Genomic DNA, 17,637 nt, shown 5'->3' on the forward strand with positions numbered 1-17,637 from the left:
AGCAAAATTTGCCCAGATATCTTCGGAATATGCCCACAGTGGCTGTTATTCATATGTGGACTTTGACCCATGAGTATTAGTCATCTCTTAAACCATGTAGAATATTTGGCTGAACCCCATCTTATTTACCCACAGAGCCTTTCTCAGTACCTCTCGAGATGATATCTAGTAAAGCATGTAATGTGTGAATAAGACCCCTGTCATTGCATATTGAACAGAGTCCTTTGATGGTGTAACAAGCAAGGGGGATAAAGGGGAACCAGTAGATGAAGTGTATTTGGATTTCCAAAAGGTATTCGACAAGGTGCCATGTAAAAGGTTACTACACAAGGTAAGAGCTCATGTTGAGCCTGATATGTTAGCATGCTAGAGGATTGGAGAGTCAGGATTAATGGATCATCTGCAGATTGGCAAACTTTAACTAATGTAGTCCTGCAGGGATCATTTCTGGGGCCTCAACTATTTCTGATCTGTTCATGAGTTGGATGAAGGGACCGACTCTCTATTATAGCCAAATTTTTTGATGTTACAAAGATAGATGGGAAAGCAATTTGTGAGGAGGCTACAAATAGTCTGCATGGTGATATAGATAGGTTAAGTGAGTGTGCAAAAACTTGGCAGATGGAGTATAATGTGGGAAAAATAGAACTTGTCCACCTTGGCAGGAAGAATAGAAAATAAGAATATTATTTAAATGGAGAGAGACTGCAGAATGCTGCAGCACAGAAATACCTGGGCGTCCTTGTACATCAATATCAAAATATTAGCATGCAGATACAGCAAGTAATTAGAATGGCAAATGGAATGTTGGCTTTTATTGCAAGGGGATGAAGTGAAAACATAGGAAAGTCTTGCTACAGCTGTAGAGGGCATTGGTGAGACCACAACCAGAATAGTGTGTACAGTTCTGGTCTACTTTTAAGGAGGTCTGTTATGAAGGGGTTGTCTTATGAGGAAAGGTTGAGCAAGTTGGGCCTATACTCATTGTAGCTTAGAAGAATAAGAGGTGATCTTAATGAACCATGTAAGATTCTAAAGGGACATGACAGGGTAGATGCTGAGAGGTTGTTTCCTCTCATGGAATTTAGAAACAGGACCACAGTTTTAAAAATAAGAGATCTCTCATTAAGATGGAGATGGGGAGGAATTTCTTTCAGAGGGTTGTTAGTTTTTGGAATTCTCTTCCACAGAGAGCAGTGGGTATGCGTCATTGAATATATTCAAGGCTCAAATTTTTGATTGAGGAAGTTAAGGGTTATGAGTGGCAGGCAGGAAAGTAGAGCTAAGGTCACAATTAGATCAGCCATGATCTTATTGAATGATGGACCAGATTCAATGGGTCGAATGGCCTACTCCTTTTTGCTATGAACTTATGATCTTACTAAGCTGCAAACCAATTTTGGAAGTAATAGTTTAAAATTTGCTTTGTTTTACAAGGTTTTACACAAATGAATTGCGTTTACAGCTTACCACGTGAAGAAATTTTCTCTAATAAGCCTGGATCATTGAAAATTGATTTGATTGAAAATTAAGCCAGATCTTGGGGCAATTGTCAACATATTACATAGGAGTGAATTTGATTTTGTTTTTGAATTTTGTTCACAAGTCTGTTGTGTAGCACTGTATCAAATGCCTTTTGAAAATCCATATACACCACATCAACAGCGTTTCCCTTATCAACCTTCTCTTTAGCTCCTCAGAAAATTCCAGCAAGTCAGTTAAACATGATTTTCCCTTAATGAATCCATGCTGGCTTTCCTTAATTATCCTGCACTTGTCTAAGTGACTGTTGATTTTGTCTCAAAATATTGTTTCCCCACCTCTGAAGTCAAACTGACTGGTCTGCAGTTGTCACCTTTATCGTTGCACCTCTTTTTGAACAAGGGTGTAACATTCACAATTCTCCAGTCTTCTGACATTGTCCCTGTGTCTAAGGAAGACTTTTTTTTTAGCTCGGTCAGTGACATCATATATTCAAAAACCTTCATTGATTGAAACTAATACAATTGATTGTATTTCCTTCAATGCTGACTTTAGATTCTCTTAAGTGGAATAGCATGATATTCATAATAGGAGTCATAACACCCCTTCGAAGCAAAGTTTGAACTTATTAGTGAAAAGAAGTATTCTTCACAATAAGTTTCAAAGAAAAGTGCTTACTGCATCTTAACTTTGGCAAAAAGGTTTCTGACTTTGACAAAAAATATAAGCACCAGCTTATTTTTGAATTGGAATGTAATTTTGTTGGGTATTATTGGTTCTTTTCATTATGTTGCTTGTTGTGATGTACTGATGATTTGCTGCTCAGTTGATGGTAAATATGCTACCAACCCTTTCATATTACCATAACAACAGTCAGTTTTAGCTGGCTGTGTACTCAGCTTTTGGTGTAGACTGGGCAACTTTTCTAATTGTGCACCTGTAAGCTTTTTGTTCTGTGGGAATTATTGATACCACAAGTTTTCATTTTTGTTTTCATGAAACCCTTAATTTAAAAAATAAAAGCCTTATAGATTTCTTTTTATTGTATCATATTTTATGGCTATATTTGAAAGGAAGTTTTGTTATTGACAATATATTGAGCTGGAACAATCTGGGAAATTGTGATGGTTGTGCTGGGAGGGGAGGCGATGGCGTAGTGGTATTGTCGCTGGACTAGTAATCCAGAATAATGCCCTGGGGTCCCAGGTTCGAATGATGGTGGAATTTGAATTCAATAAAAAATCTGGAATTAAAAGTCTAATGATGACTATGAAACTATTGTCAATTGTTGTAAAAACTCATTTGGTTCACTAATGTCCTTGTGGGACAGAAATCTGCTGTCCTTACCTGGTCTGGCCTACATGCGACCCCATACCCACAGCAATGTGGTTGACTCTGAAATGCCCTCTGAAATGTCCTAGCAAGCCACTCAGTTGTATCAAACCGCTACAAAGTCTCAAAAAAGGAATGAAACCAGATGGACCACTTGGCGTCGACCTAGGCACCGGCAATGACAATGGCAAACTCAGCCCTGTCAATCCTGCAAAGTCCTCCTTAATAACACCTGGGGAAAATTGGGAGATCTGTCTCACAGACTAGTCAAGCAACAGCCTGAAATAGTCATCCTCATAGAATCATATCTTACGGATAATGTCTCAGACACCATCACCATCCCTGGGTACGCACAGTGGTATACGGTCAGGAGGAAGTTGCCCTGGGAGTCCTCAACGTCGTCTCCAGACCCCATCAAGTCAAACGTGGGCAAGGCAACCCTCTGCTGATTACGATGTACTGGCCTCCCTCAGCTAAGGGTGGCAAGGGCGCAGAATGTACTCTGGGTGTGGGACTTCAATGTCCATCACCAAGAGTGGCTCAGTAGCACTGCTACTGTCCGAGCTGGCTGAGTCCTAAATGCCATAGCAGCTAGACTGGACCTGCGGCAGACGGTGAGGGAACCAACAAGAGGGAAAAACATACTTGACCTCATCCTCACCAACCTGCCTGCCGCAGATGCATCTGTCCATGACAGTATCAGTAGAAGTGACCACCGCACAGTTGTTGTGGAGATGAAGTATCACCTTCACATTGAGTTTACCTTCCATCGTGCCCTGTGGCACTACTGCCCTGCTAAATGGGATAGATTTCGAACAAATCTAGCAACTCAATACTGGGCATCCATGAGACTCTGGGCCATCAGCAGCTGCAGAATTGTATTCGAATATAACCTGTAAACTCATGGCCAAGCATATCCCTCACTCTACCATTTCCATCAAGCCAGGGGATCAACCATGGTTCAATGAAGAGTGCAGATGGGCATGCAGCACCAGGCATACCTAAAAATGAGGTGTCAACTTGGTGAAACTATAACACAGGACTACTTGCATGCTGAACAGAGCTAAGCAATTCCACAATCAACAGATCAGATCTAAGTTCTGCAGTCCTGCCACACCCAATAGTGAAAGGTGGTGGGCAATTAAGCAACTCGCCGGAGGAGGAGGCCCTACAAATATCCCCATCCTCAATGATGGGAGAGCCCAGCACATCTGTGCAAAAAACAAGGCTGAAGCATTTGCTACAATCTTCAACCAGAAGTGCCAAGTGGATGATCCATATCGGCCTCCTCTGGAGGTCCCCAGCATCACAGATGCCAGTCTTCAGCCAATTCAATTCACTCCACATGATATCAAGAAACGGCTGAAAGTGCTGAATACTGCATAAGCTATGGGCCCTGACAATATTCCGGCAATAGTACTGTGCTCCAGAACTTGCCATGCCCCTAGCCAATCTACAACACTGGCATCTACCTGGCTATGTGGAAAATTGCCCAGTTATGTCCTGTACAAAAAAAGCAGGACAAATCCAACCCAGAACAATTACCGCCCCAACTGTCTACTCTTGATCATCAGTAAAGTAATGGGAGGGGTCATTAACAGTGCTATGAAGTTTCACTTGCTTAGAAATAACCTGCGCACGAGTGCTCAGTTCAGGTTCCGTCAGGGCCACTCAGCTCCTGACCTCATTACAGGTTTAAACATGGACACAAGAGCTGAACTCCCGAGGTGAGGTGAGAGTGACTGCCCTTGACATCAAGGCTGCACTTGACTGAATGCGGTATCAAGGAGCCCTAGGAAAACTGGAGTCAATGGGAATCCGGGGTGGGGGGGGAACTCTCCGCTGGTTGGAGTCAAACCTTGCACAAAGGAAGATGGTTGTGTTTGTTGGAGGTCAATCATCTCAGCTCCAGGACACCACTGCAGGAGTTCCTCAGGGTAGTGTCCTAGGCCCAACCATTTTCAGCTGCTTCATTAATGACCTTCCTTCCATCATAAGGTCAGAAGTGGAGATGTTTGCTGATGATTGCACAATGTTCAGCACCATCCATGTCTCCTCAGATACTGGAACAGTCCATGTCCAAATGCAGCAAGACCTGGACAATAGCCAGGCTTGGGCTGACAAGTGGCAAGTAACATTCGCACAACACAATTGCTGGGCAATGACCATCTCCAACAAGAGAGAATCCAACCATCACCCCTTGACGTTCAATGGCATTACCATCACTGAATCCCCCACTATCAACATCCTGGAGGCTACCATTGAGCAGAAACTGAACTGGAGTAGCCATATAAATACTGTGGCTACAAGAGCAAGTCAGAGTCTCAGAATCCTGCGGCAAGTAACTCACCTCCTGACTCTCCAAAGCCTGTCCACCACCAACAAGGCACAAGTCAGGAGTGTGATGAATACTCCCCACTTGCCTGGATGAGCGAAGCTCCCACACACTCAAGAAACTTGACACCATCCAGGACAAAGCAGCCTGCTTAATTGGCACCACATTCACAAACATTCACTCCCTCCACCACCGACGCACAGTAGCAGCAGTGTGCAACATCTACAAGATGCACTGCAGGAACTCACCAAGGCTCTTTGGACAGCACCTTCCAAACCCATGACCACTACCACCTAGAAGCACAAGGACAGTAGACAGATGGGAACACCACCACCTGGAAGTTCCCCTCCATGTCACTTACCTTCCTGACTTGGAAATATATCACCATTCCTTCACTGTTGCTGGGTCAAAATCCTGGAATTCCCTTTCTAACAGCAGTGTGGGTGTACCTACACCACATGGACTGCAGCAGTTCAAGAAAGCACCTCACCACCACCTTCTCAAGGGAAACTAGGGATGACAAATAAATAATGGCCCAGCCAGCAAAGCCCACATCCTGTGAATGAATAAAAAATTTTTTTTGAAGAGATGAATATTATGCCTTATTAAAGCATATTTGATTTTCTGAAAATCTGTTGACTAATGTGCTAAATAATCTGATGCTTGCTATTGATTTTCTTAACGTTTTTGTTTATTGTGCATTTACTGATATTTTTGGGATAGCTGCCTTGGTGAAGTTAGTGATTCTAACAGTAACTTAAAGCAAACTAAATGTGTACAGCTGAACCCTCTGGGAATGCAACTTTGTTCATCATGTTCTCCATGCATTGGGGTTAGCCCTGTACCTCCAATAGTATCAAGGATCTGAACCAATAGATCCAATAAGCATTGGTGGTATCCAGCTTTAAAAATGACCCAAGTAAGTTTGACCTAATTAATTATCGGTCTCTTGTAGGAGGGATAGTCTAAAGGCAGTGTATCGAACTATCTGACATGACTTATGTGTTATGAATCACTCTGGAAGTCCAAATTGCTATGGCAACATGCACTTTTACATTTACGTTGTAATCTGAAGCTGTGGATAGTGACGGTAGAGGCTCCAGCTTTCTTTCCATCACCTGGCTGATGAGGGGTCTCTCCAGCTCTTGCCATTGGCACGTGTTGGAAGGACTTTCAGGTTGATAGTCTGCAAATGTTTGGCTACATCATGAACACATTTCCTTGGCCATCAAGTCCTGGTGTGGGACTTCAATCTGGAGCTTCTGGCTCAAAGACAGGTACTCTATCCACTGCGCCACAAGACCTCCCTATAATTCACAGACCCTTGAAAAGTACCACTGTAATTTGTGTAGTGATGTTATTTGGAAATCTGTATTCATAATATGTGCAAAGATTTTCCTTTTAAGTTACAGCCCTGTGCTTACAGATTATTGGGCTGAGGTAATGCAATTTTGCGTGCCTAAATGCAGCTGAAAATTTGATTTCTGCTCCTGTTGATTTTGTTTCAGGTCTGATGTCATGAATCCTACTGTATGGATGTGCTATCGGTGCTGATGGCACAACTGATTCAATATGAATGTGCATGATGTTGGAGGAAGACGACGCTATGAAGATAATGAGTTTACATTACGGGTTTACCCGGGGAATATAGCAGAAGGCACCATTTACTGCCCTGTCACTGCAAGGAAAAACACCAGTGCAGCAGAAGTTATAGAAACTCTCATTTACAAATTGCAGCTAGAGAAGACAAAATGCTATGTCTTGGCAGAAGTGAAGGAGTTTGGTGGGGAGGAATGGATACTCAATCCGACCGATTGTCCAGTGCAGCGCATGATGCTTTGGCCACGCAGCGCCCTAGAAAACTGTTTCAGCAGCGAGGACTACCGGTTCTTGCTTCGAGAGAAAAACCTTGATGGCTCAATTCATTATAACAATCTGCAGTCATGGCTCAGAGTGACGGAGGAGCGAAGGAGGATGATGGAGCGGGGATTTTTGCCTCAGCCCCCGCAGAAAGACTACAATGACCTGTGCAATCTACCAGACTTGAATGAAAAAGCACTCCTGGACAACCTGCGCAGCAGGTATAAACAAGAGAAAATCTACACCTATGTGGGAACGATTTTAATTGCCATAAATCCTTTCAAATTTCTTCCTATTTACAACCCCAAATATGTAAAAATGTACGATAATCACCATCTGGGAAAACTGGAGCCCCATATATACGCGATTGCTGATGTGGCATATCATGCCATGCTGCAACGAAAGAAGAACCAGTGTATCGTTATTTCAGGCGAAAGTGGTTCAGGAAAGACACAAAGTACAAATTTCCTTATCCATCATCTTACTGCTTTGAGCCAGAAGGGATTTGCGAGTGGAGTGGAGCAGATTATTCTTGGAGCAGGACCTGTACTGGAGGTAAGATATGGTCATGTTGTTTCCTGTTCAGGGAATTGAAAGAAAATCATTCTTAAAAATTAACAGATGGAATCAAGTGCTATTTCTAATACAGACAATACTGTTTGACAAGCAAGTATTGTAATATGTTGTTTGTGAGGCATGGAATACCATTCGTCTGACCTGTTTAAAAATCTGAAACTAGTTCTTGTAATCACATCATAATCCATCAAAATAAACTGCATCACTAAATAATTGTTTTTAACTCTGCATTTTCTGCTGTAAATTTGCTAATAAACACATTTCATCAGATGGGATGATCTAGTCTATAACTATGCTGATTGCTTCTTTAAGACAACTGTGTCAAAGGTTTATGTGCGATGAGGGATTAAGCTACCCTTTACCTTTCTCTCCCCACATGCCTGGATCAGTGTAGTACTCCATTGAGAAACACAGATGAGAATTGTAGAATGTGTCTACAAGAAGTCATGATTAAAAGCTCAACAATTTTTAGGACCAGCAAGAGGTTATTCCTCCCAATAAATCCCTCTTTTTGATTCAGCTCAATTATTGCTATCTATTTATCTAAAAACTAAATTTGTTTTTTCTCAGTACAGCAGAAGTAACATCAGCATGAGGGAGGAACAATAAATAGCCTCGTCATTTTATCCTATAATGATAAAACCTTATTTTTTCCCATCAGAAATGCTAATCACCTTACCCATCACATCCCTCAATCCCTCAATCCCTTCTCCTTCAAGAATGTATTTAATTGCATCTTGAATCCATTTACGCCACTTAAATTACTGGTTGCATCACTGCTAACTCACTGCCTGCAATCTATGCCATTTAAGCCATGCTACCTGAATTAAAGTCAATTACGGTTCTGTTCAGACAACTTGAATAAAGGTTGTAAGGTAGAATGTTGCAGAAGATGCTTGGATTAACTTAAATGTTCACAAGTTTTACAGATGGGGGTGATGTGAGTAATAAGGGATATTGTTAAGGTTCAGTAGATTGAGAAATGATGAAAAAAATCAAGAAGCTATGGTTAGATGATAAACCTGTAGATTGAAGGAGGCAAGGAGTTTCACAGTTGAGGTCTTGGGAAGGAATGAGTTAAAGTGCATTGAGTGTTGATTCAGCTTCGCAAGGGCTCTAAAACACAAGAAGCCTTGACTAAGTTTTTCAGGAATTTTGCAAACTTCTGTTCTCCCTTAAATCAAAAGTAAAAGGCCTCTGAATTTGAATTTGGTTCTGCTTTTCTTAAAATGTAAATGATGTAATTGGCTTCTCACAAATTTCAGTGAGCACGAGTGGTCCCTGTAGTAGGAAAAAGTTGTTTGAAAAATACATTCCCTAGATCAGTGTGTGTAAATTAAGTGTTAAACCAGGAGAACCGATTGTATCAGGACTGATCCCAAAGAGCACCATAAAATGTGCTACAAAGTCTGCAATTTTGGCAGAGGTTAAGGTTGCGAGTGAGAGGCACAACACTATGCGAAGTGAGACTAAACATACTGCTCATCACCAGATAATAATGGAAGTAAAATGTACCCAAAGATGTTTTGAAAAATTTGCACATCTTATTGTTGATGCAAATGTACTTTTTCATTTACATACTGTGGAAGCTAACTTTTCTCAGCATCCTCCCCCTCTTGTCTACAGCCCCTCATGGACTTGGGCCTTTGGCCTAGCTTGCTATGATGCAGAAAACTCATAAATTTTAAACCCCAAACCTGGTCAAATCTGATTTTCATATGTGCTAATGGAAGCTCGGCTTATTGCTGTCCTTTCCTTAAGGGCCTTATTACTTCAAGGGAGTTTGCAGGCAGATTTCATTCCTGATGAAGGCATGGAAAGGCTGGTGTGGAAGCCCTGTGATGTAGACTTTTGGAAAATATTATTTTAGTGCTTTTGGAATGTATTTTCTATTAGCCTTGGTTTCAGATTTAATATTTTAGGTCCTTATGCCAGCAAGAGTTTATGGCTCTTTTGACTTAATCAATAAATGCAGCATATAAATGTGGGAGAAAAATAAACTCTTTCGCTGATCACAGTTTTGTAATCCCTACTGAAAAATTAATATATGGATTCCCCCCCCCCCCCACCGAATATTGGCTGTTGACGCCTAGATTTTGGAGAATGAACACCTTTTAAATATTAAGGTGCTGCTGGTGCCTATGAAATTGTGCTCCAGCATGAATCAGCACATTCAGGAACAGAAGAGGGGAGAAAATTTGCAAAGTTAAAATAAGAATACTAAAAACAAGTTTGTTAAAATACTGTGCTGTATGTGTTGAATTAATTAGGAGAAGCAGTAGTGGAGACACGAATGCATAATAGAAGTTTGGTTAATTTCCCCAGTTATAAAGCTGAGTAGCTCTTAATTTATCTGTTGCAAAACATAGTCCCTAGAATTATATCTGATGCATAATGATGGTTGTGTAGGTTACATTCTACAGCACCACCACCATACCAGGACATCCAAAGATTTTCAGTGCATCAATGTTATTTAAAAGTCGCTGCTGGAAAAATATTCTAAATACTCATCATTGACCTATATGTGGATACATTTATTTGTTCCAAGTGTGTAGTCAAATAATTTCTTTCATTCCAATCTATAATCAGTTTAATTAATAGTTTTATGCTGAGTAGATGCATGCTGTAAGTAATTAAAGATCATAAATATACTTTCCTTTTAATCATTTATATTGGACATCCCTATAATGCCCTGCTGATGTTCCCTTGTCATGTCACTGAAAATCAATTTGCATCCACTGTTTGCATTCTCTGTTTTAGATAAATTTGAATCCCCTTCGAAGCTTGCCTCCAATTGCATGCCTTCTTACCTTGTGAACTAATTGCTTATGAGTGTAGTAAAGAGCCCACAAGCTGAGCTCAGAGGGAGGGGAAGGCAAGGTAGCATTTAGCTCTTGCATGCCTCAGAACTTTGAGGCTTGGGAATAAGTTACATGTTTGTTGGTCAGTGGTTTGTGATGCATTATGCATGATCTGAGTATGAGGCGTTGGTTATGGCGTTTTGTTGCACTGACTGAATTTGTGTTTTGGGGAAGACAAGTTTATTGATCTTTTATTATTTGTAGAACCCAAGGAGATGAGTTAATTTTGTTACATTTATCATCAGAATCTTTTGAAACAATGTAACATAATTTCTAAAAGTATTCATATATAAATGGAAAAAAAATTGCAAAACATTTTCAGGTCACTTGTATCCTATTAAACTAACAGTTTGTCATCTGTAGAATTCAGAAAGGTTTCTCATTTGGAATGCTGTTGGCTAACAATCTAATGTCATTCATTTTCAACATGGTTGTTAATTTCAAACTAGTTGGGTTAATAATATAGCTGAAGTGCTCTGCATTAGGAGCGATTGTTTGAACAATGTGATTTGCTGGCAGCCTACTACTGATTAATCTGGGTATTGGAGAGTTCAAGTGCAGCTTTGGGAATGTGTTTTGTTAGCCTGCCAGCGCTGAAGGCCAACATATTGCTCTGAGTTCACATTTGCTGGACAGGTGGGAGCACGGCCAGTGTATTTAATGTCATGTTCAGTTTTATGGTTACCATTCTTCTGAACAGGAGGTTTTTGTATGTTTGGACAGTTCAAATTGCTTAATACCTGACTATAAAAAATATTGTGATCTAGTGTCTCTGGTATTGTCTTGACTGATAATGGTCTGCTTTGTCAAGATAATTAGAAATGAACTAATTACGATTGCCATGTTTTGGGGCATTAGAGCCAGAGTTATGCAGCTCAGAAACAGGCCCTTTGGCCCATTGTGTCTGTGCTGGCCATCAAGCACCCATCTAGTCTTCCTCTCCACATGTCAGACCTGCTGAATTTTTCCAGCAATTTTTGTTTTTGTTTCAGATTTCCAGCATCTGCAGTATTTTGATTTTACCCATCTAGTCTAATCCCATTTTCCAGTGTTTGGCCTGTAGCCCTGTATGCTATGGCGTTTGAAGTGCTCATCTAAATACTACTTCCATGAATGCTATCTGCCTACAGTATTTCACCCAATTGGCCAGTTTTCATGAGTTAATCTAGATCGTGCATGCTAAAAGAAAACTTTGTTATGAACAGATTTATAGCCAAGCCTTTATCAGTCCCTGCCTGACATTCAAATGCATATTATGTGCAGGGGTCACTGGATAACTACCAGGTGTAGGAATCTTTATGGTTTCCACCCACACAGCTCACCCCTCACCTTTCCCAAGGGCATTGAGGACAGTTGTAGTAACCAACTGCAGAAAACCTAGTCTTTTACATAGAATTATTCCAAGATTAGATTGGATATTATGTTGAGCTGCTTTTAGTGAACACATACGCTTCAAGCAAAAACAAAATATTGTGGAATCTGGAAATCTGAAATAAGAACAAAAAATGCTGGAAAAACTAAGCAGGCCATGCAGCATCTGTGGAAACGAGAGTTAATGTTTCAGGTTGATGACCTTTCATCAGAACTGAAGAAAGATAGAAAAGTAAGAGGTTTAAGCCAGTGGAAGGGGTTAGGGGGTGGGAAGAACAAAGGAGAAGGTCTGTGATGGTGGCCACAGACTTTCTCCTTTGTGCTTCCTCCCCCCTCCCCTTTCCATTGGCTTAAAAACTCTTTCATCAAAACTGAAGAAAGATGGAAATGTAAGGTTGTCGACCTGAAACATTAACTCTGTTTCTCTCCACAGATGCTGTGTGGCCTGCTGAATTTTTCCAGCATTTCATGTGCTTGTTACAGGCTTCAAACACTTCTTTTGATCATAGCCAAATATCTGTTACTTAAGTTTGAGGGCTGCTGCATTATCCCAGTTCTGGTGGAAAAACTGAGATATCAGTGAATATTTCTTATTATCAATATAATAAAATGGTACAGAAATATTAATTTCCAAAAAGAGTTGTCAGTGTAGTAAATGAACACAATGTTGCTTGCATAGTTTCGGTGGCAAGATAGCTCCTTTGTTTAAAAAGGGCATTTTTATCACAATTAGTTTTGTGAATTAAGTGTATTAATTGTGTACAGTCCTTAAACATTCAAACATATATGAACACCTAGCGTTATTTTTTGAAGGAGCAACATGAACTTTCTGCAATGTTTACCACTAAAATTGAAGTGTTTTGTATGAATTTGATTATTGCTGAGTATTTATGTATTTGGCAAATGCATGTTTCTGGCACTGTCTCATGTTTATGGATGATGGGATGGTGTTACCTGGGATCAAGCGTGCTGTTCCAGTACACTGTAGGAAAATTAAATGTAATCTGTGCAGGATAGAAGCTCCTAAAAACAGAGGCCCGAACAATACCCATCCACCACTACTCTCCTCTGTCTGGCTAAACTTGTCCTCACACTGAACAATTTCTCCTTAAACTCCTCTCACTTCCTCCAAATAAAAGGTGTGGCTATGGGTACCCGCTTGGGCCCCAGTTATGCCTGTCTCTTTATGGGGTACATTCCTTGTTCCAGTCCTACTCCGGCCCCCTCCCACAACTCTTTCTCTGGTACATCGATGATTGCTTCAGTGCTGCTTCATGCTCTCGTCTGGACCTGGAAAAATTTATTAATTTTGCTTCCAATTTCCACCCCTCCATCATTTTCACATGGTCCATCTCTTACACTTCCCTTCACCTCCTTGACCTCTCTATATCAATTTCTGGTGATAGACTGTCCATCAATATTCATTACAAGCCTACCGACTTCCACAGCTACCTTGACTACAACTCCTCACACCCCGCTTCCTGTAAGGAGTCCATCCCATTCTCTCAGTTTCTTCGCCTCCGTCGCGTCTGTTCTGATGATGCAACTTTCAAAAACAGTTCCTCTGACAAGTCTTCCTTCTTCCTAGACCGAGGTTTTCCACCCACAGTGGTTGACAGGGCCCTCGACCGTGTCCGGCTCATCTCCTGCGCAACCGCCCTCACACCTTCCTCTCCCTCCCAGAACCATGATAGGGTCCCCCTTGTCCTCACTTATCACCCCACCAGCCTCCGCATTCAAAGGATCATCCTCCGCCATTTCCGCCAACTCCAGCATGAAGCCACCGCCAAACACATCTTCCCTTCACCCGCCTGGGCGGCATTCCGCAGGGATCATTCCCTTCGGTACACCCTGGTCCACTCCTCCATCACCCTCTACACCTCAACCCCCTCCCACGACACCTTCCCATGCAACCGCAGAAGGTGCAACACCTGCCCCTTTACTTCCCCTCTCCTCACTGTCCAAGGGCCCAAACACTCCTTTCAAGTGAAGCAGCATTTCACTTGTACTTCCCTCAATTTAGTCTACTGCATTTGCTGCTCCCAATGCGGTTTCCTCTACATTGGAGAGATCAAACGCAGACTGGGTGACCGCTTTGCGGAATACCTTCGGTCTGTCCGCATGACCCAGACCCCCCTGTCGCTTGCCATTTCAACACCCCACCCTGCTCTCATGCCCACATGTCCGTCCTTGGCCTGCTGCATTGTTCCAGTGAAGCTCAACGCAAACTGGAGGAACAGCACCTCACCTTCCGACTAGGCACTTTACAGCCTTCCGGACTGAATATTGAGTTCAACAATTTTAGATCATGACCTCGCTCCTCCATCCCCACCCCCTTTCTGATTTTTCCCCCTCCTTTTTGTTTTTTCCAATAATTTATATAGATTTTTCTTTTCCCACCTATTTCCATTATTTTTAAATGTATTTCCATCCATTGTTTTATCTCTGCCTTTTAGCCTATTTCAATCCCTTCCCCCCCACTCCACCCCCACTAGGGCTATCTGTACCATTATTATCACATTCCTTAGATAATATCACCACCTTCAACACCTCTTTGTCTTTTTGTCTATGACATCTTTTGGTTATGTCCACCTATCACTGGCCCTCTATCCAGCTCTACCTGTCCCGCCCCCCCTTAAACCAGCTTATATTTCACCTCTCTTCTATTTTTCCTTAGTTCTGTTAAGAGTCATACGGACTTGAAACGTTAACTGTGTTCCTCTCCGCAGATGCTGTCAGACCTGCTGAGTTTTTCCAGGTATTTTTGTTTTTGTTTTAGCTAATAAACAATTTGGTATGCTTCTAAGCCATACAGGTGAGAAATTTGCAGAGTTGATCCCGTATCTTAACATGAACAGTATTAACAGTACTAGACCAGAGAAGGGAAAATCGGCAAGAGCAGGTATTCAAAATTCTGTTCAAATTGTCTAATGACTCCTGCTGGATAGTAGAAAAGTTTGAATAATGGGTGAGGACAGTGCCATCAATTTGGGAGGGGAATGCAATATATGTGATGATGCAATAAACTGCAGTCTTTCATGGCCTAGTGTGTTTTTTCATTGGAATGATTGGAACTGTTTAAAATCTTTGAATAGATCCACAAAAGAAGGAAAGACTTATATTTATATAGTGCCTTTCACAACCAACGTATGTCACAAAATGCTTTATAGCCATTGAAGTACTTTTGAGTTGTAGTCACTATTGTAACGTAGGAAAAGTGGCAGCCAGCCACATAAACAACAGTGTTATAATAACCAGATGACCTTGTGTTTTTTTTTTTGTGATGTTGATTTGGGGATAACGCCCTGACTCCTCTTTGCAGTAGTGCCGTAATATCTTTCATGTCTACCTGGGAGAGCAGATGGGGCCTCAGTTTAATGTCTCACCCGAAAGATGCCACTTCTAACACCTCAGCATTCCTTATTCCTGCCCTGCAATGTCAGCCTTGATTTTTGTGCTCGATTCCTTGAATCCAGAACCTTCTGACTCAGAGCAAGAGTGCTACCAACTAAGCTACAGCTGACTGCATAAATAATAGCGAGGAACAGCAAAATTGTACTAAGAAGAAAGTCCTTCTCTCCCTGCACACTGATATCAATGCCCATTAACTAGAAAAAAGTTAAAATAATTGATTTTCAAAAGTTTTGCAGAACTTTCTAAATTAATAATTATCAGAATAATTCCTGGTAAAATAGTATGGTTGTTTTAAGAGCTCAATAGTGGCAGATTAGCTGTATTATCAATGCATTGAAGCAGGAATTCACGTGTACCAATTAAATCATTGGCTGATTGTTTAATTATACAAAGAGCAGTAGGAAATTAGCATTAAGTCGATGATACAAACATTTTTTTTAAGGGCTGCTTTGCCAAGCACCACTTTGCTCAAGGGCAATTTTTGCTAATTATTGCAGGCATTGATGTACTGAGTTCTATTTTTGATGAGTTCCTCATTTCAAGTGTTGCCACTTTGGATGGGTGCTGAGACAAAGCATTTCCTTAAAGGAAGGTGAAAATAAATCAAAATGATAAAATTATTAGCCCTCTAACACCAGTAGGGACCTTTTTATTTGTTCTTTGGGATGCTGGGATAACCTCATCTCATGAATAGGATATCCTGTTGAATTTTCTCTGGATAGCAAGGGGAGAGAGAGAATAGCACTGAATGCAGCCCTGATGTCATTTCACTGCCAAGCTATATCTGGATGTACTGAAGCTCTTAGAGCACCGTATGTGCATGAATCACGACTGCTGTCACCCTTCATGACAGTTCATTTATACGAGCGAACAGACAACAGTTTAAATCTAGTAAGCAGAGGTGACAGTTGATGGTTCAAATTGAGCTGACAGTATGAAGGCAGTGCCTGTACTGTACCACTTACAATAGCTAAAATATTGAACTGAATGGAAATCATTTCCTTCCTTTGAACACAAAAAACTTAAACCATGCGTTCACTCAAGCTGGTACATTTGCCTTTTTACAGGCTACAGAAGGGATGTGGGATATAAGGACATGGCAGATTAGCCTCCACCTGACCTTGGCTTAATGAAGGAAAAATCAGCAAGGATTCATGCTCCAAATCACCGTCTAGCAATGCCTGCTGGGAGTGTGTGTGTTTCAGCATTGGTTGAAGGTGGAATCAGACTCAGGTGCAATGGGAAAATTTGAATTTTGAACCAAGCCATATGAACGTTTGGATGTTCCTAAAAGTAGTAAACCATTAACAATTGTACAGTTTTCTCCAAAATGTAACCTTCTCAGTGCAAAAAATGGTGGCATTACATAGTTTCTGGTCACAAACATTAGATCTGTTTCAGCCATTTGTGTCCTTGAGGGTGAAATTTAATAACTGAAAGCATTTCAGTTATGGGTGGAAAGCATGTGCACTGAGATGACTGGCCTTTAACTATTTATTACCATGCATTGATGTGAAGGATGGATGAGACAAGATGAGCACTTCACTCTTGATTTGACCTTTTACCAGGTCTTTGGCATGCTAGAACCTGGTGTGCTTTATTTCCATTACTGTGATGTATATAGGACACAAAGACAGTCAGTTCTATACAGTGTATGGGATGGAACTGTGTTAAATTTTGCTTTTTTTGTTAAATGTTTAGATGTGTTTTAGGAAGCAGTGTTTGCTACAAAGGATATTATCCTGTACAACTGAGTTTCATTTCGTGGTCTCATTATGTTTAGTTGCAAGCTTTAGTTGGTGATAATCATAGTGTGGTCTCAAGGCACTTAAAGGCTCCTGCTTCCATTCATTCAGTTCATTTCTGGGATGCAGTGCTGGATCTTCTCTTTGTTGCTCTCCAGCAAAAGGAAGCAAGTGAAACTTTTGACTTGAGATGTAAGGTTTTAATACAATTGCCAGCCCTCTAACATGTTTGCCCTACCATGGGGAAGCACCTGACCCCTGTTTGACACAACATCATTTGGTAGTAATTGATTCTTGGGATATGGGCTGTTTTCAGTCTAGTTGGCACTTGCATTTTAGGGTGGAAAGACAGTTTTACACTTTTTTTTTGGAAGAAGTAGGGGAAGTGTTTTTGGAGATGTATTACCTTGATGTGGGTAACAAAAGGCAGTGAACTTATTGCAGCAGCTTTGTGATCCTGAACAACTATTGATGTGATTTTCATAACTTCTGCCTGAAAAGACTGATTGCAAATTTTTATCCAGCAAATGCAAAGAAATAACTTTCATTTTAAACAACTGCTAATCGCATCTCTGAAAATACATCTCAATGACTCATATACAATTAATTATTGTGATATGCAGTCACTGTTATGCAGCTGAACACAACAGCCATTTTGTGT

General features: G+C 41.0%; 1 protein-coding gene across 4 annotated transcripts in view; it reads left to right on the plus strand.

The window, feature by feature from the left end:
• Window positions 1-17,637, plus strand: part of myo9aa (myosin IXAa) — a 283,263-nt gene that overhangs the window by 40,732 nt on the left and 224,894 nt on the right. For all 4 annotated transcript variants that reach the window (XM_078532398.1, XM_078532401.1, XM_078532400.1 and 1 more), the window contains exon 2: window positions 6,658-7,564. In XM_078532398.1, the coding sequence (XP_078388524.1) occupies window positions 6,722-7,564 (843 nt within the window). In that variant the 5' untranslated portion in view covers window positions 6,658-6,721. The remainder of the gene's footprint in view (window positions 1-6,657; window positions 7,565-17,637) is intronic.

The sequence above is a fragment of the Cetorhinus maximus genome, chromosome 30 (genome assembly GCF_964194155.1).
Source record: "Cetorhinus maximus chromosome 30, sCetMax3.hap1.1, whole genome shotgun sequence".
NCBI classification, from domain to species: domain Eukaryota; kingdom Metazoa; phylum Chordata; class Chondrichthyes; order Lamniformes; family Cetorhinidae; genus Cetorhinus; species Cetorhinus maximus.